We start from the raw sequence: 24,569 nt of genomic DNA on the forward strand, positions 1-24,569 counted from the left end.
GTGATGTAATAAAATACTTTGTGTCCAAACTGTGTTGCGTGGAACCAGTGATTTATTGACCACACCACCCTCACCGGCGCATGGACAGGGGGTAGCGTCAACGTAGTCGGGATGGAACCCGGGGAGGGGGTGCGTGATGGTGCTTCTGTGTTGGGGGGTGGGGGGCGGTGGTTGGGCCACAGGCCTGTCGCTCACCGCATCCGTTCCCTCTACACCTCCGTCATCTCGTCCTCCAGATTGGCGCCGGCGCCAGCACCAGCACCAGCCTCCGCATCGCCCTCATCCTCCTCCTCCTCCTCCTCCTCCGAGCTGACGTCAGGGTCTCCCGCCTGAGACTCACACTTGGGGCACGAACACTTGAACAGGTAGTTCACCCTGTGGCACGGCACAACAGCTCATCAGTTATCGGAACAGTGATGGCGGGGGAACGGGGGGAGGGGGGAGAGAGTGGGGGGGAGAGGACAGGAGAGAGCAAATTGAAGGGGGGAGAGGAGAAGAAACGGTGGGGAAGGGGACGGGGGAAGAGGGGAGGGCAAATTGGGGGGGAAGGGGAGAAACGGAGGGGGGAGAGGAAACGGAGGAGAGGGGGTAGAAGGGTGGACGGGGAGAGGGGACGGAGGCATAGCTGGAGGGGGGGGGGGGGAGTAAGAGGACGGAAGGGAGAGGGGTGGGTGACGTTGCTGGGGAGGGGGGGGGGGGGAAGTCCATAGACTAGGGATACGGTAGGAGATGGATGTGAGGTGGGGGTGGGGGGAGGGGGTTGTGGCTTTCTGACATGGTGCTGGGAGTGAGGATGGGTTGGGGTTCAGGGTGCTGCCAGGAGGGGGTCGGTACCTGAGCGCCCGGTGCCGCGAGTGCCGGCTCCTCTCCCGCTGGCAGCAGTCCAGGTATGTGATGCAGATCTCCTGTCAACCCACACACACAAGCTGCTCTCATACACACCTTCATGGCCCTTCCCCCCCCACTCTCGCCCCCCTCCACACCCCTCCCCTCCCCCACTCTTGCCCCCTCCCCTCCCCCCACTCTTGCCCCCTCCACACCCCTCCCCTCCCCCCACTCTTGCCCCCTCCCCTCCCCCACTCTTGCCCCCTCCACACCCCTCCCCTCCCCCCACTCTTGCCCCCTCCCCTCCCCTCACTCTTGCCCCCTCCACTCCCCCCACCACACCCCTCCCCTCCCCCCACTCTTGCCCCCTCCACACCCCTCACTCTTGCCCCCTCCCCTCCCCCACTCTTGCCCCCTCCCACACCCCTCCCCTCCCCCCACTCTTGCCCCCTCCCCTCCCCCACTCTTGCCCCCTCCACACCCCTCCCCTCCCCCCACTCTTGCCCCCTCCCCTCCCTCACTCTTGCCCCCTCCACTCCCCCCACCACACCCCTCCCCTCCCCCCACTCTTGCCCCCTCCACACCCCTCACTCTTGCCCCCTCCCCTCCCCCACTCTTGCCCCCTCCACCCCCTCCCCTCCCCCCACTCTTGCCCCCTCCCCTCCCCCACTCTTGCCCCCTCCACACCCCTCCCCTCCCCCCACTCTTGCCCCCTCCCCTCCCCTCACTCTTGCCCCCTCCACTCCCCCCACCCACACCCCTCCCCTCCCCCCACTCTTGCCCCCTCCCTCCCCTCACTCTTGCCCCCCTCCCCTCCCCTCACTCTTGCCCTCATCCACACCCCTCCCCTCCCCCCGCTCTTGCCCCCTCCCACCACTCTTGCCCCCTCCACACCCCTCCCCTCCCCCCCACTCTTAGCCCCCACCACACCCCTCCCCTCACTCTTGCCCCCCCCACACCCCTCCCCTCCCCCCACTCTTGCCCCCTCCACACCCCTCCCCTCCCCCACCCGTTACTCACCCTCCCCTCCCCCCATTCTTGCCCCCGCCCCTCCCCCACTCTTCCCCCCCCCTCTAGCCCCACCTTTCCCTCCCGCCCCCCCACATCCCCTTCACACCCTACACACCCTCACTTCCCACTTGCCCCCCCTCTCCCCAGCCCCTCCCACACACACATACACACAGCAGGCCACTCTGCCCTTCAAATCCATCCTACCCTTCAACTCAGCAACCTAACCCCACATTGATGGGATGAGAATCATTGATGATGCCACAACTGCACCTATGGGGCACGGCAGGCCAGCCCCACCCGCCCATATCCCTCTAAACCTTGTGCAGGAAGGAACTGTAGGAGAAAGACACAGAGTGCTGGAGTAACTCAGCGGGTCAGGCAGCATCTGTGGAGAACATGGATAGGTGACGTTTCGGGTCGGGACCCTTCTGACTCAAGAAACATAGAAAAAAGGTGTAGGAGTAGGCCATTCAGCCCTTCAAGCACCGCCACATGTGATCATGGCTGATCATCCAGAATCAGTACCCCGTTTCTGCTTTCTCCCCATATCTCTTGATTCCAAAGAGCTAACTCTAACTCTCTCTTGAAAAAATTCAGTGAATTGGCCTCCACTGCCTTCTGTGGCAGAGAATTCCACAGATTCACAACCCTCTGGGTGAAAAAGTTTTTCCACATCTCCGTCTTAAATGGCTTACCCCTTATTCTTAAACTGTGTGTGACCCATGGTTCTGGTCTCCCCCAACATCGGGAACATTTTTTCCTGCATCTAGCCTGTCCAATCCTTTAAGAATTTTATATGTTTCTATAAGATCCCCTCTCATTATTCTAAATTCCAGTAAATACAATGTCGACCCAGTCGACCCATTCTTTTATCATATGTCAGTCCCGTCAATAAGATCCCCTCTCATCCTAAATTCCAGAGTGTACAAGCCCAGCCGCTCCATTCTCTCAGCATTCCTATTAAATGTTTTCCCCTTCACCTTGAACCTATGTCCTCTGGTCCTCAATTCCCCTACTCTGGCCAAGAGACTCTGTGCGTCTACCCGATCTATTCCTCTCATGATTTTGTACACCTCTATAAGATCACCCCTCATCCTCCTGCGCTCCATGGAATAGAGACCCAGCCTACTCAACCTCCCCCTGTAGCTCACACCCTCTAGTCCTGGCAACATGTGGGGAAAGTGTCCGTGGACCATGGGCAGGAGCAGTGGTGTCGACACTCACCTCCCCCGCCTCAATGTCCTGGAGCGCAGTGAGGTGCAGCAGGAAGTTGTTCTCAGGAAAGGAGCTCTCAGCGTTGGGGACACAGCTGTGGTTACCTGTGGAGGCAGGAGGCAGGTAACATTATAGAGTGTTACCCCTCTCCCTGCCCCTCCCCCATCGACTCCCTCCACCCCATCGACTCCCTCCACCCCCACCATCAACTCCCCCCCTCCCCCTTACTCTCCCACCCCCCCCATCGACCCCCCTCCTCCCCCATCGACTTCCCCCCTCCCCATCGACTCCCCTCCTCCCCTCACTCCCACCCCCTCCCCCATCGATTACCCCCCACCCCCTCCCCCATCGACTCCTCCCCACCCCCTCTCCTCCCCTCCCCGCCCCTCCCCCTCACTCTCCCACCCCCCCATCGACTACCCTCCTCTCCTCCCAGCATTGCCCCTCCCCCATTACAACCCCCCTCCCCCTCCCCTCTCCTCTCCCTGCACTGCACCTCCCCCTTCGACTACCCCGCCCCCTCCCCATCAACTATCCCCCTCACTCTCCCCATCTCCCCTCCCCCATCGACTATCCCCCTCCCCCCCCTAACTCTCCCCTCCCCCATCGACTACCCCCCCCGCACTGCTCCCCCTCCCCCTCACTCTCCCCACCTCCCCTTCCCCTCCTCACTGCCCCTCCACTACCCTTCCCTTCTCCATGACTACCCTCCCTCCCTCCCCCTCCCCATTGACTACCATCCCCTCCCCTCCCCATAACCATCGACTAACCCTACCCCGCACACACCCCCCTCACCTCCTCTCTCTCCCCCCACCGCCTGACCCTCCCCCGCCTGACCCACCCCCTCTCCCCCAGCACCCTGTGTCACTGACTGTATCGCCATGACTGGGGCTGCACTATAGAGTCAAAGAGTAATACAGTGTGGAAACAGGCCCTTTGGCCCCACTTGTCCACACCAACCCAGCTCCACTAGTCATAGCGTGATACAGTGTGGAAACAGGCCCTTCGGCCCAACTCGCCCACTCCGGCAAACATGCCCCATCTACACGGTGGAGGCGGGTACGCTACATGCAGTACGCTACATCTCCACTGCATCCACGAGTAGTAATGGCAAATTAAAAGTCGGACAATGGAAAGTGAAGGAATTGCCGTTACACTGGCTGTATCCCCACCGATGCTAATCCCGTTAAATCCAATCCGCGTGGTGCTACGTTGACTTACAGCAGCTCTGCAGGATATAGAGTCCAGATCCTTCGCAGTTCAGGAAATCTCCCGTCTCTGTGAGGAAATAAAACCGTCAGTGCCTTGACCAGATTATTATCTGAATGGTGTCAAATTGGGAAAAGGGGAAGTACAACGGGATCTGGGGTCCTTGTTCATAAAGGCCTGAGAACTATAGACCAGTGAGTCTAACATCTGTGGTAGGCAGGTTACTGGAGAGGATTCTGAGGAATAAGATATATTGGCATTTAGATAGATAGACAGGTGCTAATTAGGGATAATCAGCATAGTTTTGCTAACTACGGGTGCTGTCTGTACGGAGTTTGCATGTTCTCCCCGTGTGTTTTCTCCGGGTGCTCCGGTTTCCTCCCACGCTCCAAAGGCGTGCAGGTTTGTAGGTTAATTGGTATAATTGTAAATTGTCCCTAGTGTGTGTAGGATAGTGTTATTGTGCGGGGATCGCTGGTCGGTGTGGACCCGGTGGGCCGAAGGGCCTGTTTCCGCTCTGTATTTGTGAACTAAACACACGTGCGCACAGCATCGCGAGCGTGCGTGCAGGTTGGAGGGAACGTTAAGGTCCTACCTCTCTCGATGTCCTTGTACAGCTGGTCGATGAAGCTGTCCAGTTCCTCCCGCAGCGGCGCAGCCAGCTCCAGCGCATCGCAACCGTGCACCCACTGGCTCAGCGAGCTGCAGGGAACCAGAGCGTCAACTACGCACTCAGCCCGTCAGTCAATAGACAATAGGTGCAGGAGTAGGCCATTCGGCCCTTCGAGCCAGCACCGCTATTCAATGTGATCATGGCTGATCATCCCCAATCAATACCCCGTTCCTGCCTTCTCCCCATATCCCCTGACTCCGCTATCTTTAAGAGCCCTATCTAACTCCTTCTTGAAAGTATCCAGAGAACCTGCCTCCACCGCTCTCTGAGTCAGAGAATTCCACAGACTCACAACTCTCTGTGTGAAGAAGTGTTTCCTCATCACCGTTCTAAATGGCTTACCCCTTATTCTTAAACTGTGGCCCCTGGTACTGGACTCCCCCAACATCGGGAACATGTTTCCTGCCTCTAGCGTGTCCAAACCCTTAATAATCTTATATGTTTCAATAAGATTCCCTCTCATCCTTCTAAACTCCAGAGTGTACGTCATACAGTCACGCAGCACGGAAACAGGCCCTACGGCCCAATTCGCCCATGATGACCAACATGCCCCATCTAAACTTGAGTCAAACTGGTCACAGATTCATGCAGAGTGGAAACAGGCCGTACCTCAGTACACGTGACAATAAACTCAACTAAACTCATCCATCCTGACCAAAATGGCCCATCTAGGCTTGCGGGGGTCGGTGCAGACTCAGTGGGACGAAAGGCCTCTATGTACTGTGACCACCCATCAAGTCTACTCCGCCATTCAGTCATGGCTGATCTATCTCTCCCTCCTAACCCCATTCTAACCCCTGACACCTGTACTAATCAAGAATCCATCAATCTCTGCCTTAAATATATCCACTGACCTCCACAGCCTTCTGTGGCAATGAATTCCACAGATTCATCACCCCCTGACTAAGGTTTAAAGAAGGGTCTCGACCCGAAACGTCACCCATTCCTTCGCTCTAGTCGAGATGCTGCCTGTCCCGCGCTGTTTATCTGAACTAATCCAAAGGAGGCAAGAGGAAGGCTGAGCGACCCACCTGGTCCAGGTGTGTCCCACCTGCCCCCCATAACCCACCTGGTCCAGGTGTGTCTCACCTGTCCCCCCATAACCCACCTGGTCCAGGTGTGTCCCACCTGCCCCCCATAACCCACCTGATCCAGGTGTGTCCCACCTGCCCCCCTTAACCCACCTGGTTCCCCCCTCCATAACCCACCTGGTGCCAATGCCCTGTCCGTTACTTCCCACCCCACACCTGGTCCAGGTGTCTTAGCCACCTCCCACCTGGTCCAGGTATCTCACCTGGTCCCCCCCACTGTGACCCACCTGGTGCCGATGCCTTGTCCGTTGGTTCCCACCAGAGCAAAGAGCGAGCGGAAACCTTCCCGAGTGAACCACTGTGGGAGAGGCAGTTAGTCAGAGCACGGCTGGGGAGAGGAGAGGGGAGGGGAGGGGGGGGGAGACAGGAAGGGGGAAGAGGGAGGGAGTAATGGGAGGGGGAGGGGGATGGAGGGGAAGGGGTTGGGGTGGGGAGAGACAGGTTGGGGGGGGGTAAGGAGACGGGGTGGGGAGAGAGGGAGGAGGGGAATGGGGAGTGAGGGGAAGAAACAGGGTGGAAGGAGAAAGAGAGGGGGGAAAGGGTGAGGGAGGAGAGGGGGCAGGGGAAAGTGACCATCACCCTCTTTCTCCCCTTCCCCTCCCTCCTCTCCCCCTTCCTCTATCTGCTCTCCCTCCCCTCCCCACTCTCCCTCCCCTCCCCTCTCCCCCCTCCCCACTCTCCCTCCCCTCCCCACTCTCCCTCCCCTCCCCTCTCCCTCCCCTCCACACTCTCCCTCCCCTCCCCACTCTCCCTCCCCTCCACACTCTCCCTCCCCTCCCCACTCTCCCTCCCCTCCCTACTCTCCCTCCCCTCCCCACTCTCCCTCCCCTCCCCCCTCCCCACTCTCCCTCCCCTCCCCACTCTCCCTCCCCTCCCCTCCCCACTCTCCCTCCCCTCCCCACTCTCCCTCCCCTCCGTACTCTCCCTCCCCTCCCCACTCTCCCTCCCCTCCCCCCTCCCCACTCTCCCTCCCCTCCCCACTCTCCCTCCCCTCCCCACTCTCCCTCCCCTCCCCTCTCCCTCCCCTCCCCACTCTCCCTCCCCTCCCCACTCTCCCTCCCCTCCCCCTCCCCTCCCCACTCTCCCTCCCCTCCCCCCTCCCCACTCTCCCTCCCCTCCCCACTCTCCCTCCCCTCCCCCTCCCCACTCTCCCTCCCCTCCCCCCTCTCCCTCCCCTCCCCTCCCCACTCTCCCTCCCCTCCCCACTCTCCCTCCCCTCCCCTCTCTCCCCTCCCCTCCCCCTCCCTCCCCTCCCCTCCCCACTCTCCCTCCCCTCCCCCCTCCCCACTCTCCCTCCCCTCCCCACTCTCCCTCTCCTCCCCTTCTCTCCCTCCCCTTCTCTCCCTCCCCTCCCCACTCTCCCTCCCCTCCCCACTCTCCCTCCCTCCCCACTCTCCCTCCCCTCCCTTTCTCTCCCTCCCCTCCCTTTCTCTCCCTCCCCTCCCCACTCTCCCTCCCCTCCCCCCCCTCTCTCCCAGTCAGGCGTGTAGTCCAGCGCTGGGTGAAGGGGTTTACCTGGCTGAGACAGTCGTCGTACAGGGCGTCGGTGAAGAGATGCCGCAGTGACTCCAGCTGTCCCTGTGGAAGGCAGCAAGAGGTGAACCATGGAACGGTTACGGGAGCATCGGCCGGTGAGAAGCAACCGCACCGGCAATCGGGGTCTCTCCTCCTTGGGGAAATGCCTGGACAGAGTGGACGTGGAGAGGACGTTTCCACCAGTGGGAGAGTCCAGGACTAGAGGGCACAGCCTCAGAATTAAAGGATGTCTGATGAAGGGTCTCGACCTGACAGGTTGCTGGTTCAGTAACTCACACACCCAGGGACAAAGGAGATGACAGAGTGTGATGGACACTGCCCAGTCCATCACAGGTACTGACCTCCCCACCATCAAAGGGAGCCTTAGGGTGCCTAAGCGGTAGAGTTGCTGCCTCACAGCACCGGAGACACAGGTTCGATCCTGACCACGGGTGCTGTCTGTAAGGAGTTTGTACGTTAGGTTCACCAGGTTAATTCCCGGGATGGCGGGACTGTCATATGTTGATAGAACGGAGCGGCTGGGCTTGTACGCTCTGGAATTTAGAAGGATGAGAGGGTCGAGGCTCTTCGGACTCGTTAAGGAAAAGGGAAACAAGAGATATAGACAATGTTGAGAGATATAGAAAATAAGCATGCAGGTACAGCAGGCAGTGAAGAAAGCGAATGGCATGTTGGCCTTCATAAATGGTAGGAATTGAGTATAGGAGCAAAGAGGTCCTTATGCAGTTGTACAGGGCCCTAGTGAGACCACACCTGGAGTATTGTGTACAGTTTTGGTCCCCTAATTTGAGGAAGGACATTCTTGCTATTGAGGGAGTGCTGCGTAGGTTCACAAGGTTAATTTCCGGGATGGCAGGAATGTTGTATGCTGAGAGAATGGATCGGCTGGGCTTGTACACTCTGGAATTTAGGATGAGAGCGGATCTTATTAAAACATATAAGATTATTAAAGGTTTGGACACGCTAGAGGCAGGAAACATGTTCCCGATATTGGGGGAGTCCAGAACCAGGGGTCACATGATCACATTGAATGGCGGTGCCGGCTGCAAGGGCCGAATGGCCTACTCCTGCATCTATTGTCTGTTCTCCCCGTGACCTGCGTGGGTTTTCACCGGGTGCTCCGGTTTGCTCCCACACTCCGAAGCCGTGCAGGTTTGTAGGTTATTTGGCCTTAGTAAAAATTGTGAATTGCCCCTGCTGGTGTATGGGGTGATTGCTGCTCGGCACATACCCGGTGGGCCGAAGGGACTGTTTCCGCGCTGTATCTCTAAACTAAACTAAAGGCAGCCAGCATCGTCAGAGACCACACTCTCATCTCACTGCTACCATGTGGAAGAAGGTACAGGAAGGAGCCTGAGAAACCGTGACCCCCAGCTTCAAGAACAGCTTCTTCCCCACAACCATCAGGCTCTTGAACACTGCACAACACTAACCTCAGCAACTATGATCTTCTATGGACTGTGACGACCCATCAAGTCCACTCCGCCATTTAATCATGGCTGATCAATCTCTCCTTCCTAACCCCATTCTCCTGCCTTCTCCCCATAACCCCTGACACCCGTACTGATCAAGAATCCATCAAAATCTGCCATAAATATATCCATTGACCTCCACAGCCTTCTGTAGCAGTGAATTCCAGATTCACCACCCTCTGACTAAGTTCTGAAGAAGGGTCTTGAACCGAAACATCACCCATCCCTTCGCTCCAGTCTAGATGCTGCCTGTCCCGCTGAGTTACTCCAGCATTTTGTGTCTATCTAAGGAAACTCCTCATCTCCTTCCTAAAGGAAGGTACAAAGATACATAGACAATAGGTGCAGGAATAGAATAGGCCATTCGGCCCTTCGAACCAGCAGCGCCATTCAATGTGATCATGGCTGATCATCCACAATCAGTATCCCGTTCCTGCCTTCTCCCCATATCCCTTGATTCCGCTTGCCCTAAGAACTAAATCTAACTCTCTCTTGAAAGCATCCAGTGAATTGGCCTCCATCGCCTTCTGAGGCAGAGAATTCCACAGTCACAACTCTCTGGGTGAAAACGTGTTTTCTCAACTCTGTTCTAAATGGCCTACCCCTTGTTCTTAAACTGTGGCCCCTAGTCTGGACCCCCCCAACATCGGGAACATGTTTCCTGCACCTAGCATGTCCAATCCCTTAATAATTTTATATGTTTCTATAAGACCCCCTCTCATCCAGGGGCCACAGTTTAAGAATAAGTGGTAAGCCATTTCGAAAGGAGATGAGGAAACACTTTTTCACCCAGAGAGTGGTGAGTCTGTGGCATTCTCTGCCTCAGAGGGCGGTGGAGGCCGGGTTTCTGGATACTTTCAAGAGAGAGCTAGATAGGGCTCTTAAAGATAGCGGAGTCAGGGGATATGGGGAGAAGGCAGGAACGGGGTACTGATTGTGGATGATCAGCCATGATCACATTGAATGGTGGTGCTGGCTCGAAGGGCTGAATGGCCTGCTCCTGCACCTATTGTCTATTGTCATCCCTCTAAACTCCAGAGTGTACAAGCCCAGCCGCTCCATTCTTTCAGCATATAACAGTCCCGCCATCCCGGGAATTAACCTGGTGAACCTACGCTGCACTCCCTCAATAGCACGAATGTCCTTCCTCAAAGGTCCTTTTATTGTGAGGCTTGTTGACGTTAGCCCAGAGCTAACGCCGTGAAGGCAGCGATGTCAGTGACGCACCTTGAACCTGTCTCCGATCAGTTTGTGAACGATCTCCTCCTCCTCATTGGCGGTCCGGCTGCAGAACTGAGAGAAGAGCTTCTTCCAGCGCCCTTTGTCTTTGGCCTAAAGGCAGGAGAGGCAAAGAGGGAGTGGTTATTGCACCTCTCACGAACCCACACCAAACACACCCTGCAACTCTCATCAGGCAACTCAATCAGTTCAGCTTATTGTCACGTGTACCGAGGCACAGTGAAAAGCTTTTGTCCTGTGCTAACCAGTCAGCGGAAAGACGATACTTGTGGAATTCCCTGCCACAGAGGGCAGTGGGGGCAAATTACTGGATGGACTTTTTTTTTTTTTTAAGTACAATAACTTATGAATTAATGAATGATATCTTTATTTTGAACGATTAAAAAAAAAAAGAAGAAAAGAAAAGATGAAAATGAATAAATAAAAGGAAAATTATATATATACATATATATATACATAAATACATACACACATACATATATATATATATACATACATACATATACACACATACATAACATATATGTACATACATAAATTAAAAAATCAAAATCCAATTTCAACTTAATACACATTATACTCGTTCGAAAAGGGATAGGAAGAAGCCTATGCTTGTCAAGTCCTACCCCCATTCTTCACCATTAACAAATGCAAAATTCAATAAAATAAACTAAACAGACAATTCAAATAAAACTACTCCAATCAAGCTATTAAGAAAAAAAGAACCAAAAAAGAAAAGAACAAAAAGAACAAGCACCATTAACATCTGTGAGATTTACATTCTCCTTCCTCATTACTGTACTTTTCAAAGATATATCTTTTGTACATTTTTCAAAATTGCATTATATTCATACTTTGTTTAATCGTTTGGTCAAGACCATTCCACAAAACCACCCCACAAATGGAAATACACATACTTTGTAAATTGGTCCGAGCATAATGCTGTTTCAAGTTTAGTTTCCCTCTAAAGTTATAACCCCCCTCTCTGTCTTTGAACAGTTTTTGTATGTTTACAGGTAGCAGTTTATTTTTTGCTTTATAAATTATTTGTGCAGTCTTAAATTCTACCAGATCCTTAATCTTTAAGGTGTGTAATTTTAAATACAGTATATTGGTGTGTTCATGATATCCTACATTGTTTACTATACGAATAGCTCTTTTTTGTAGTGTGCTTAGTGATTGTAAGGTGGTTTTGTAGGTGTTGCCCCATACTTCCACACAGTAATTTAAATACGGTAACACAAGTGAGCTGTACAGAATATACAGTGCTCTCTCATTCAAAGCATGCCTTGCTTTCCCCATCACTCCAATACTCCGTGCTACTTTTGCTCTCACATGTTTTATATTGATGTGGCCTGTACTACTTACAGTAGTACAGGCCACATATATCTTATTACATTTGTTGTACCCCTTCATTTTTTGAGCTTTAAGAAAGATAGAAATAAAGAAAGTGAGAAAAAGTCGTGATATCGCGAGAGAGTGTTGAAAAAAAAAAGCCCCTTAGAGAAAGAGTTAGGGAAGAAAGTTAAGAAACAGACCCTAAAAAAGAAAGAAAGAAAAACAAATGCTCTATTATGAAAAAACCACGCAAAAAGGTATATACCAACTTCATATTTTTCATATTACCAGATCCTGGCACCATTTATTTTTTAAATTATTGTTGCACCTTATACTTGTCACTGGATGGATTTAAGAGAGAGTTAGATAGAGCTCTAGGGGCTGGTAGAATCAAGGTATATGGGGAGAAGGCAGGCATGGGTTATTGATTGGGGACGATCAGCCATGATTACAATGAATGGTGGTGCTGGCTCGAAGGGCCGAATGGCCTCCTCCTGCACCTATTTTCTATGCTTCTATGATACGTGAGTCTGTGGAATTCTCTGCCTCAGAGGGCGGTGGAGGCATGTTCTCTGGATACTTTCAAGAGAGAGCTAGATAGGGCTCTTAAAGATAGTGGAGTCGGGGGGTATGGGGAGAAGGCAGGAACGGGGTACTGATTGTGGATGATCAGCCATGATCGCATTGAATGGCGGTGCTGGCTCGAAGGGCCGAATGGCCTACTCCTGCACCTATTGTCTATTGTCTATTGATTTGCACGTTCTAAACTAACCTAAACTGAAACCTCAATCATCCGTCAGTCTCATCCCACGTCAGGGGGTCTCTTTACTCACCTGTTTCACCATGGCAACCATTCTGGCCAGGAGCATAATACTGGCCGTCTCTGGAGGGTAATGCATGTTCCTGCAATACAGGGAGAATATTCATGTTTAGTTCAGTTCAGCTTGGAGATAAAGAGTAGAGATAAGACAAAAGTCATAACGCCATGTGAGTAGGAGTAGAATTAGGCCATTCGGCCCATCAAGCCTACTCCGCCATTCAATCATGGCTGGTCTATCTCTCCCTCCTAACCCCATTCTCCTGCCTTCTACCCATAACCTGTGACACCTGTACTGATCAACAACCTATCTATCTCTGCCTTAAAAATATCCACTGACTTCTGCGGTAAAGAATCCCACAGATTCACCACCCTCTGACTAAATAAATTCCTCCTCATCTCTTTCCTAAAAGAACGTCCTTTAATTCTGAGGCTGTGCCCTCTAGTCCTAGAACAGGGGTTCCCAACCTTTTTCGTCCCGTTTACCCCAGGCAACTTTAATAGCACATAACAATGTTTTTTCACTTCTTTATGAACAACTAATGATGAACAGATACCGGTAAACCAGAACCAAACACAGTCAGTCAATGAGACAAAACATATACAAATCCAGAATCAACACATTTACCCTCTGGGTAGGCAAGATTTACCCCCTGGGGGTAAATATACCCCAGGTTGGGAACCCTTGTCCTAGACTCTCCCACTGGTGGAAGCTGGTGAAAGCGAATGGCATGTTTGCCTTTATAACGTGGAATTGAATATAGGAGCAAATAAGTCCTTCTGCAGTTGTACAGAGCCCTAGTGAGACCACACCTGGAGTACTGTGTGCAGTTTTGGTCCCCTAATTTGAGGAAGGACATTCTTGCTATAGAGGGAGTGCAGCGTAGGTTTACAAGGTTAATTCCCGGGATGGCGGGACTGTCATATTCTGAGAGAATGGAGCAGCTGGGCTTGTACACTCTGGAGTTTAGAAGGATGAGAGGGTATCTCATTGAAACATATAAGATTGTTAAGGGCTTGGACACGCTAGAGGCAGGAAACATGTTCCCGATGTTGGGGGAGTCCAGAACCAGGGGCCACAGTTTATGAATCGGGGTAAGCCATTTAGAACGTAGACGAGGAAACACTTTTTCTCACAGAGAGTTGTGAGTCTGTGGAATTCCCTGCCTCAGAAGGAGGTGGAGGCAGGTTCACTGGATGCTTTCAAGAGAGAGCTAGATAGGGCTCTTAAAGATAGTGGTGTCAGGGGATATGGGGAGAAGGCAGGAACGGGGTACTGATTGGGGATGATCAGCCCATGATCACATTGAATGGCGGTGCTGGCTCGAAGGGCCAAATGGCCGACTCCTGCACCTATTGTCTATTGTCATCCTCTCCACATCCACTCTATCCGGGCCTTTCACTATTCTGTACGTTTCAATGAGGTGCCCTCTCATCCTTCTAAACTCCAGCGAGTACAGGCCCAGTGCCGACAAATGCTCATTTGTACACTGCAATGGCCAGGAAGGGAGCGGGTAAGATCATCTCTGACCCCTCTCATCCTGGCCACAAACTCTTTGAATCACTTCCCTCTGGAAGGCGACTCCGGACTGTCAAAGCTGCCACCATCGGCTCCACAGTCAAAAAGGCACAACAGAGGATGTACTTCCTAAAGTCTACAGTCAATTCCACTGTCTTAAGAGCATTGAGCTCCAGGTAGTTGCAATATACAATAGGTGCAGGAGTAGGCCATTCGGCCCTTCGAGCCCCAGTATGTGATCATGGCTGATCATCCACAATCAGTACCCCGTTCCTGCTTTCTCCCCATATCCCCTGACTCCGCTATCTTTAAGAGCCCTATCTAGCTCTCTCTTGTAAGTATCCAGAGAACCGGCCTCCACGATTGAATGGCCGAGTAGACTTGATGGGCAGAATGGCCTAAATCTGCTCCTATTCCTTCTGACCTCATGGAGCCAGCGAAGTAACTGAAGCCCACTGTGACCTGACGTTGTGTTTGTCTTGTGAGCAAGGGGCAGCCATGCCGACACTCAATACAATACTACACAATAATACTTTATTAGCCAAGTATATTTTGCAACATATACGAGGAATTTCATTTGCCAAAGTCAGTCATACAAGTAAAAAGTAACAACACACAAAATACATGTTAACATAAACATCCACCACAGTGACTCCTCCACATTCCTCACTGTGATGGAAGGCGAAAAAAAGTTCAATCTCTTCCCTTCTTTGTTCTCTCATGGTCGGGGGCCTCGAGACTTCCGTTGACGGGGCGATCTTGACTCCCGTAGCCTTGCGGCATTTAGACCCTCGCGTCGGGGTGATCAAGGGCCAAATTATATATTATATAAGCTCGTGCATCGGGGGGAATCTCAGCTCCCCTGCGCCGGGCGATCTGACCCCGGGTCGGGGCCTGTCGAAACCTCCTGCGACTTTGGAGCTTCCCGACATCTACAGTCTCTACCCGAGGCTGCGAGCTCCTCGATGGTGAAATCCGCAGGCCGTGGTTGTAGCGTCGATCCCAGGCAAGGGATCGCAGGCTCCGATGGTAAGTCCACGTCCCCGCGGTGGGGCTCAAAGTCAGTCCCGAGCAAGGCCGCCAGCTCCACGATGTTAGCCCGCAGAGTGACCGGAGATACGATCCGGAAAACAATCGCTTCTACGGCAGGGTAAGATTGAAAAAAAGTTCCCCCCGACCCCCCCCCCCCCCGCCAGCCCCGCACATAAAATAAACCAGAGAACATGAAAACACAAACTTTTATAACACACTAAAAATAACCAAAAAAAAGCCAAAAAAACAGACGAGGCTGCCAATCATGCGGCGCCCCCTGGTGGTACACTCACCTCCATCCTTCCTGCAGCTTGTTGAGGGGATGCTGAGGATCGTCCTTCGAGGGGCCGAGACACAGGACCTGATGGTATTGCTTCAGTGCCGCCTGCCTGCAGTCTGTGCTGCAGTAAAGGACCTGTGGCAACAATGCAGTAGCAGTGAGACAGCCAGCAATGCAGCAGTGATGCAGGGAAACATAGAAACATTGGAAAGTAGGTGCAGGAGTAGGCCATTCGGCCCTTCGAACCAGCACCGCCATTCAATATGATCATGGCTGATCATCCAACTCAGTATCCCATCCCTGCCTTCTCTCCATACCCCCTGATCCCTTTAGCCACAAGGGCCACATCTAACTCCCTCTTAAATATAGCCAATGAACTGGCCTCAACTACCTTCTGTGGCAGAGAATTCCAGAGATTCACCACAGTCTGTGTGAAAAATGTTTTCCTCATCTCGGTCCTAAAAGATTTCCCCCTTATCCTTAAACTGTGACCCCTTGTCCTGGACTTCCCCAACATCGGGAACAATCTTCCTGCATCTAGCCTGTCCAGGAATTTAGTAAGTTTCTATAAGATCCCCCCTCAATCTTCTAAATTCTAGCGAGTACAAACCGAGTCTATCCAGCAGAAAGGTTGACCAGGGTTAGGCCACTAGGCATCGCAGCACAATTCAGTTCAGTTTAGTTTATTGTCACGTGTACCGAGCGAGGCAGTGAAAAGTTTTTGTTGCGTGCTAACCACTCAGCAGAAAATCACAGAGTCAACTCCGCCATTCAAACATGGCTGATCTATCTTTCCCTTCACTTTAGACTTTATTCTGCACTCAGTATCTTCCCCTTTGATCTCCCTATTATACTTGAGTTTGGCTTGATTGTATTTGAATGTCTGAAGAAGGGTCTCCCCTTGACTGCGTGTGTCGGAGCCATTGGTGGCATGTTATATTATTTTGTCCAGATATATCTTGCAGTATTATTTTGGACACTAGGGGGCGGTCATCACATGCACAGAGGGGCGTATACATATGGGCAGGGCGTGATCAGACCAGTTACAGGGAGGGAGAGCGCATACAGTTCTCTCCTCGGACCGGGCGAACAGGCTTTACAACTTGCCTGTAGAATAAGGAGAACATGGTATGTTCATCTCTTTGTTTGTACAGCTACTTCAATAAAGAACCGGGGTGGGAGATTGCAACCTTCATCTGGTCCACCCTGTTTCGACGAATGCAATCAACCCAGCATGCACAAACGGAAGATCAAACAGAACAAGTTGCCCCACAACTTTAGGCTGTGCACGCCATCCAAGAAGAATAAACATAAGAATTAAACTGGAAATAACGGCTGGAAGATCTGTTCTATTTGGTCTGCGTAGGATCTGGACAATAGACAGTAGGCGCAGGAGTAAGCCATTCGGCCCTTCGAGTCAGCACCGTAGTGTAATAATGGCAACGGCATTGGAAATTTGCCACGCCAGAAATTGGGCTTGTATACTCTGGAATTTAGAAGGATGAGAGGGAATCTTATTGAAACATTTAAGATTATTAACGGTTTGGACACAGTAGAGGCAGGAAACATGTTCCCGATGTTGGGGGAGTCCAGAACCAGGGGCCACTGTTTAAGAATAAGGAGTAAGCCATTTAGAACGGAGATGAGGAAACACTTTTTCTCACAGAGAGTTGTGAGTCTGTGGAATTCTCTGCCTCAGAGGGCGGCGGAAGCAGGTTCTCTGGATGCTTTCAAGAGAGAGCTCGATAGGGCTCTTAAAGATAGTGGAGTCAGGGGATATGGGGAGAAGGCAGGAACGGGGTACTGATTGGGGATGATCAGCCATGATCACATTGAATGGCGGTGCTGGCTCGTAGGGCCGAATGGGCTACCCCTGCACCTATTGTCTATTGACAGTGTGTGCTTTCTCTGGTCGGGCAAGGCTTACCTGGCACATGGGACAGTAGTGGAGCAGCTCCTTGCGAACGGTGCACTGCTCTGGGTGGGGAAGGCTCAGGCCGGGATTCCCCGACAGTCTGCGGCTGTTCTCCTCCGCTGTCTCCAGGGAGCTCATACAGTGATCACACGCTGGGGACAAACACAACCCCAGGACCATTAATCCCAGCAAGGTACAGCACAGAAACAGGCCCTTCAGCCCACCCGAACCAAGTTGGTATCGTAGTTTATACGGTCGACACAAAATGCCGGGACTCAACGGGTGAGGCAGCATCTCTGGAGAAAATGGGTGACGATTCAAGTCGAGACCCTTCTTCAGACCCGAAATGTCACCCATTCCTTCTCTACAGAGATGCTGCCTGTCCCGCTGAGTTACCCCAGCATTTTGTGTCTACCTTCGATTTACAGTGCATTCAGACCCCTTCACTTTTTCCACATTTTGTTACGTTACAGCCTTGTTCTAAAATGGATTAAACTCATTTTTTTATCATCAGTCTACAAATACCCCATAATTAAAAAAGCAAAAAACAGGTGTTTAGAAATGTTCGCAAAGTAATTAAAAATCAATAACTGAAATATCACATTTACATAAGTATTCAGACCCGTTATTCAGTACTTTGTTGAGGCATCTCTGGCAGCGATTACAGCCTCAAGTCTTCTTGGGTATGATGCTACAAGCTTGGCACACCTGTATTTGGGTAAAAACTCCCATTCTTCTCTGCAGATCCTCTCAAGCTCTGTCAGGTTGGATGGGGAGTGTTGATACACAGCTATTTTCAGGTCCCTCCAGAGATGTTCAATCAGGTTCAAGTCCGGGCTCTGGCTGGGCCACTCAAGGATATTCACAGACTTGTCACAAAGCCACTCCTGCGTTGTCTTGGCTGTGTGCTTAGGGTCGTTGTCCTGTTGGAAGGTGAACCTCTGCCCCAGTCTGAGGTCCTGAACGCTCTGGAGCAGGTTTTCATCAAGGACCTCTCTGTACTTTGCACCGTTCATCTTTCCCTCGATCCTGACTAGTCTCCCAGTTCCTGCCACTGAAAAACATCCCCACAGCATGATGTTGCCACCACCACGCTTCACCGTAGGTATGGTATTGGCCAGGTGTTGAGCAGTGCCTGGTTTCCTCCAGACGTGACACTTGGCATTCAGGCCAAAGAGTTCAATCTTGGTTTCATCAGGCCAGAGAATCTTGTTTCCAATGCCTTTTGGCAAACTCTCAGCGGGCTGTCATGTGCCTTTTACTGAGGAGTGGCATCCGTCTGGCCACTCTACCATAAAGGCCTGATCGGTGGAGTGCTGCAGATATAGTTGTCCTTCTGGAAGGTTCTCCCATCTCCACAGAGGAACTCTGGAGCTCTGTCAGAGTGACCGTGGGGTTCTTGGTCACCTCACTGACCAAAGCCCTTCTCCCCCGATTGCTCAGTTTGTCCTTCCACAAATTAGACCAAAATTGTACACAATACTCCAGGTGTGGCCTCACCAGGGCTGTGTGCTGTGTTCTTTATTTTATTGTATGGCTGTGTGCAAAAACAAATTTCACATCTCGGTCTGACAAAAAAATGCCATCGTATCGTATTCACTGGAATTTGGAAGGATGAGAGGATATCTTATAGAAATATATAAAATTCTTAAAGGATTGGACCGGCTTGGAGGAAAATGTTCCCGATGTTGGGGGAGTCCAGAACCAGGGGTCACAGTTTAAGAGTAAGGGGTAGGCCATTTAGGACTGAGATGAGGAAAAAGTTATTCGTGAATCTGTGGAATTCTCTGCCACAGAAAGCAGTGGAGGCCAATTCACTGGATATTTTCAAGAGAGAGTTAGATCTTGTTCTTGGGGCTCAAGGGATATGGGAAAAAGCCGGAACGGGGTACTGATTGGGGATGATCAGCCATGATCATATTGAATGGCGGTGCTGGCTCGAAGGGCTGAATGGCCTACTCCTGCACCTATTTCTCTATGTTTCTATGGCCTCATTCTGCTCCTAAACCTTATGAGCATGACCATCGATCACCTGTTCACACTAGTTCTATGTTATCCCACTTTGTCATCAACTCCCAACACTCCAGGGCCAATTTACAGAAGCCAATTAGCCTATAAACCCGCAGTCTTTGGAGTGTGGGAGGTAACCGGGGAAAACCCACAAGGTCACAGGGAGAACGTACAAACTCCGCACAGACAGCACCCGAGGTCAGGATGGAATACGTAATCTACATAAATGACATGGACGTAATCGTGGACGGGTCGGTGAGTAAGTTTGCAGATGACACCAAGATTGCTGAGGACGAGGACTGTGAGGAAGGCTGCCAAAGTATACAGCGGGATACAGATCAGCTGCAGAAATGGGCGGAGGAAATGGCGGGTGGAGTTTAATCCGAGCAAGTGTGAGGTTTGCTGCACTTTGGCAGGTTAAATGTAAGGGGAAAATATTTAATTCATGGCAAGACCCTTAACAGCATTAATGTACAGGGGGATTCTGGGGTCTAAGTCCATAACTCCCTGAAATGGGGTAGAAGGCATACGGTGGTACGCTAGCCTTCATCGGTCGGGGCGTTCAGTACAAGAGTCAGGAAGTCACGAAGCAGCTCCATAGGACTTTGGTCATGCTGCTTTCAGAGTATTACGGGCACTTCTTCCCAATTCTGCTCCGATGTCTTATAGACAATAGACAATAGGTACAGGAGTAGGCCATTCGGCCCTTTGAGCCAGCACCGCCATTCAATGTGATCATGGCTAATCAACCACAATCAGTACCCCTGTTCCTGCCTTCTCCCCATATCCCCGGACTCCGCTATCTTTAAGAGCCCTATCTAGCTCTCTCTTGAACGTATCCAGAGAACCTGCCTCCACCGCTCTCTGAGGCAGAGAATTCCACAGACTCACAACTCTCTGTGTGAAAAAGTGTTTCATCTCCGTTCTAAATGGCTTACCCCTTATTCTTAAACTGTGGCCCCTGGTTCTGGACTCCCTCAACATCGGGAACATGTTTCCGGCCTCTAGCTTGTCCAAACCCTTAATAATCTGATATGTTTCAATAAGATATCCTCTCATCCTTCTAAATTCCAGAGTATGCAAACCCAGCCGCTCCATTCTCTCAGCATATGTCAGTCCTGCCATCCCGGGAATTAACCTTGTAAACCTACGCTGCACTCCCTCAATAGCAAGAATGTCCTTCCTCAAATTAGGGGACCAAAACTGCACACAAGATGATGATCTTATGATGAGTTAAAATGAGATGTGTGTTTGATGGCACTGGGCCTATACTCGCTGGAGTTTAGAAGGATGAGAGGGATCCTCATTGAAACATACAGAATAGTGAAAGGCTTGGATAGAGTGGATGTGGAGAGGATGTTTCCACCAGTGGGAGAGTCTAGGACCAGAAGTCATAGCCTCAGAATTAAAGGACGTTCCTTTAGAAAGGAGATGAGGAGGAATTTCTTTAGTCAGAGGGTGGTGAATCTGTGGAATTCATTGCCACAGAAGGCTGTGGCCATCAATGAATATTTTTACGGCAGAGATAGATATATTCTTGATTAGTTCGCGTGTCAGGGGTTATGGGGAGAAGGCAGGAGAATGGGGTTCGGAGGGAGAGATAGATCAGCCATGATTGAATGGCAGAGTAGACTTGATGGGCCGAATGGCCTAATTCTGCTCCTTTCACTTATGAACCAAGCCCTTGCATTAGCCCGGAAAGACAGTCCGTTCACGGGGTAACCAAGGAAACCGGGAGTCCTGAATCCGTTCCTTACCTTTGTATTTGTACAAGGCGTTCCAGAGAAACTGAGCGGAAACGAGGGGCTTCTCCACAAAGATCGTCTCCCCTTTCCTTATCGCTTTAGTGGCAAACAGCCCTTTTCCCTGGGAGACAAGAGGGTGCAAGAATAGGTCACTAAATTTACGAGGGAGACAAGAGTGTGCAAGAATAGGTCACTCATTGTTTACGAGGATGTTGCCAGGACTCGAGGGTCTGAGCTATACGGAGCGGCTGGGACTCTATTCCTTGGAGCACAGGAGGATGAGAGTTGATCTTACGGAGGTGTACAAAATCATGAGAGAAATAGATAGGATGAATGCACAGGGTCTATTGCCCAGAGTAGGGGAATCAAGAACCAGAGGACACAGGTTTAAGTTGAGAGGGGAAAAATGTAACACAAACCTGAGGGGCACACAGAGGGTGATGGGTGTATAGAACGAGCTGCCGGAGGAGGTAGTTGAGGCACATACTTTAACATTTAAAAGACAATTGGACAGGTACATGGATAGCCAGTCTGCATCCCGGTAGCCTGAACATTGACCTCCAATTTCTGGTAGCCCTTGCTGTCTCCTCCCCTTCTCAGCTCTCCCTCAGCCCTTTGGCTCCTCCTCTTCCTTTCTTCTCCCCCCCACCACCCTGCATCAGTCTGAAGAAGGGTTTCGACCCGAAATGTTGCCTATTTCCTTCGTTCCATAGATGCTGCCTCACCCGCTGAGTTTCTTTCCTTCTTGAACACAGGTACATGGATAGGACAGGTTTAGAGGGGTATGGACCAAACGCGGGCAGGGGGGACTACTGTAGATGGGTCATGTTGGCTGGTGTGAGCAAGTTGGGCCGAAGGGCCTGTTTCCAGTAACATTGGCCGCTTGCCGAGTCTGCTCTCAGGAATGGATCTCCTTGCTCTCAGAGTGTCAGGATACCAACCCAGGAGCAAGCCTTACCCAGAGGTGAGAGGGGCAAAGTCTAAAGGAGATGTACGGGACAAGTTTATTTCTACACAGAGAGTGGTGGACAGATACGATAGTGGTGTCTAAGAGGCTTTTTGACAGGCACATGGATATACAGGGAATGGAGTGATATGGTCCATGTGCAGGCAGCGAAGAGTTTATCTTGCCATCATGTTTAGCACAGACATTGTGGGCCGAAGGGCCTGTTCCAGTGCTGTACAAAAGTTCTTCTCCACCTGCACATGATCCATATCCCTCTATTCCCTACATCTCCCTGTGCCTATTCAAAAGCCTCTTAAACACCACTATCATACCTGCCTGCTTATGCTGGGACATTTTCTTCCTAAATTTGACCCATATCCCTCTAACCATTCCTATCCATAAAACTGTCCAAATGTCTCAAAAGTTGTAATTGTAACCGCTTCTATAGCTTCCTCTGGCAACTCGCTCCTGAGGAGGCTGAGGGGCGACGTTAGTGAGGGGCACAAGATCATGAGGGGCACGGATAAAGTGAACGCTCACAATCTTCGTCTCCAGGGTAGAGGATTCTAAAACTAGAGGGCACAGGGTTAAGATGAGAGGGGAGAGATTTAAGAGGGACCTCAGGGGGCAACATTTTATACTCGGAAAACAATCCTTCCTCTTCTCACTCCCCCTCTTCTGTCCTGAAACCCCCTCTAACCTTCCTCCCATCCCTCCCTATAACTACCCCACCCCCTTCTCTCTTTCCCATCCCCCACCCTCCTTCTTAACCTCTCCATCGTTCCTTTACCCCATCCCTCCCCCATCACTGTTCCTCCCCTTCCTCCCACTCCTCACCTGTCTCTTCCTCTCACGTCTCGCCCTCTCCAGGCACCCCCATCCACCTCCTGCTCCCTCTTCCTCCCCAGCCTCCTTTCCGCCCTCTTCCCCGCCCCATTCTTCCCTCTCTCCGCCTTTCCCTCCACCCTCCTCCTACTCCCCTCTCCCATGCCCCCTCTCCTTCCTCCCCTCCCTCATTCCTTCACCCCAACCGTTCTTCCATCCCCTCCCCCCACGTCCAAACACTCTGCACCCTCCCACTCAAGCCTCTCTCCTTCCTGTCCTTATCCCCTCCCTCCCCAGCTTCACCACCCTTTGCTCTAATCTTCCCTACCCCCTCTCCCTCCCCATCCCTTTCCGCCCTCTCTAGCCTCTCCCTCCCTCCCTTCTTCCTCCCTCCACCACCCCCTCTCCCCTCCCCTCCTCCTCCTATCTCCCCCTCTCTACCCCTCCTCTCCCTCCTCTCCCTCCTCTCCCCTCCCCCCCCTCCCTCCCTCTCCCCCCTCCCTCCCTCCCTCCCTCTCCCCCTCCTCTCCTCTCCCTCCTCCCCCTCTCTCCCCCCTCCTCCCCTCTCCCCCCCTCCTCTCCCTCCCCTCCTCTCCCCCTCTCCCCCTCCCCCCTCCCTCTCCCCCCCTCCCTCCCCCTCCCCCTCCCCCTCCCCCTCCCTCTCTCCCCCCTCCGCCCACCTTGGCGGGTGCAGCATCGTGTACATGGAGCCGGGCGGCTGCAGCCTGGGGCTGGGAGCAGCGCGAGAACACCTCGCCCATGGGGGCCGCCATCTTTGCCGCCCTCTCACCCCCCGCCCCCCCGGGCTCCAGCAGCCAATCAGCGCGCGGCCCCGGGCTGGCTGCTTAATCTGCCCGGCAACAGAACCACTGGGGGACATTAAGCAAACTCCCTGCAGCCCTCAGTTCATCAACTACTCCAACAAATCATTAACTACTCCAACTACAGCAATCCATAATGTTTTATTATAGAAACATAGAAACATAGGAAATAAGTGCAGTAGGAGTAGGCCATTCGGCCCTTCGAGCCAGCACCGCCATTCATTGTGATCATGGCTGATCATCCAACTCAGTATCCTGTACCTGCCTTCTCTCCATACCCCCTGATCCCTTTAGCCACAAGGGCCACATCTAACTCCCTCTTAAATATAGCCAATGAACTGGCCTCAACTACCCTCTATGGCAGAGAATTCCACAGATTCACCACTCTCTGTGTGAAAAAAGTTTTCCTCATCTCGGTCCTAAATGAATTCCCCCTTATCCTTAAACTGTTAGATCATCAACTACTGCAACAAATCATTAACAACTCCAACTACAGCAATCCACAATGTTTTATTATAGAAACATAAAAACATAGGAAATAGGTGCAGGAGGAGGCCATTCAGCCCTTCGAGCCAGCACCGCCATTCATTATGATCATGGCTGATCGTCCCCAATCATTAACCCATGCCTGCTTTTTCCCCCTATCCCTTGACTCCACTAGCCCCTAGAGCTCTATCTAACTCTCTCTTAAATCCATCCAGTGACTTGGCCTCCACTGCCCTCTGTGGCAGGGAATTCCACAAATTCACAACTCTCTGGGCACAAAAGTTTTTTCTCACCTCAGTCTTAAATGACCTCCCCTTTATTCTAAGACTATGGCCCCTGGTTCTGGACTCGCCCAACATTGGGAAAATTTTTCCTGCATCTAGCTTGTCCAGTCCTTTTATAATTTTATATGTTTCTATAAGATCTTCCCCCTCATCCTTCTCAACTCCAGCGAATACAAGCCTAGTCTTTTCAATCTTTCCTCATATGTCAGTCCCGCCATCCCAGGGATCAATCCTAACTGTCATGTTGTCACTTGCGGGCGGAGCACCCAGGCAAATTCCT

General features: G+C 51.9%; 1 protein-coding gene across 1 annotated transcript; it reads right to left on the bottom strand.

Moving 5' to 3' along the window:
- Positions 1 to 34: 34 nt before the first annotated feature.
- Positions 35 to 23,496, bottom strand: smyd5 (SMYD family member 5). The gene is made up of 13 exons (XM_033035746.1): positions 23,379 to 23,496; positions 20,940 to 21,048; positions 17,185 to 17,324; positions 15,271 to 15,392; positions 12,443 to 12,512; positions 10,260 to 10,364; positions 7,540 to 7,602; positions 6,252 to 6,322; positions 4,856 to 4,962; positions 4,273 to 4,329; positions 3,061 to 3,155; positions 835 to 905; positions 35 to 375 (listed from the first exon to the last, which is right to left on the bottom strand). The coding sequence occupies exons 1-13, from the start codon at positions 23,469 to 23,471 to the stop codon at positions 210 to 212; spliced, it is 1,269 nt and encodes a 422-aa protein (XP_032891637.1). The 5' UTR covers positions 23,472 to 23,496; the 3' UTR covers positions 35 to 209.
- Between the last annotated feature and the right edge of the window lie 1,073 nt (positions 23,497 to 24,569).

The sequence above is a fragment of the Amblyraja radiata genome, chromosome 1 (assembly GCF_010909765.2).
Source record: "Amblyraja radiata isolate CabotCenter1 chromosome 1, sAmbRad1.1.pri, whole genome shotgun sequence".
Taxonomy (NCBI): domain Eukaryota; kingdom Metazoa; phylum Chordata; class Chondrichthyes; order Rajiformes; family Rajidae; genus Amblyraja; species Amblyraja radiata.

Coding starts and splice junctions, on each gene's coding strand:
- smyd5 (XM_033035746.1), bottom strand. CDS start 23,471: ATGGCGGCCCCCATGGGCGAGGTGTTCTCGCGCTGCTCCCAGCCCCAG. Junction 17,325..20,939: donor CGCCTTGTACAAATACAAAG/GTAAGGAACGGA, acceptor GTTTGTCCCCAG/CGTGTGATCACTGTATGAGC. Junction 7,603..10,259: donor TGATCGGAGACAGGTTCAAG/GTGCGTCACTGA, acceptor TGCCTTCCACAG/GGACAGCTGGAGTCACTGCG.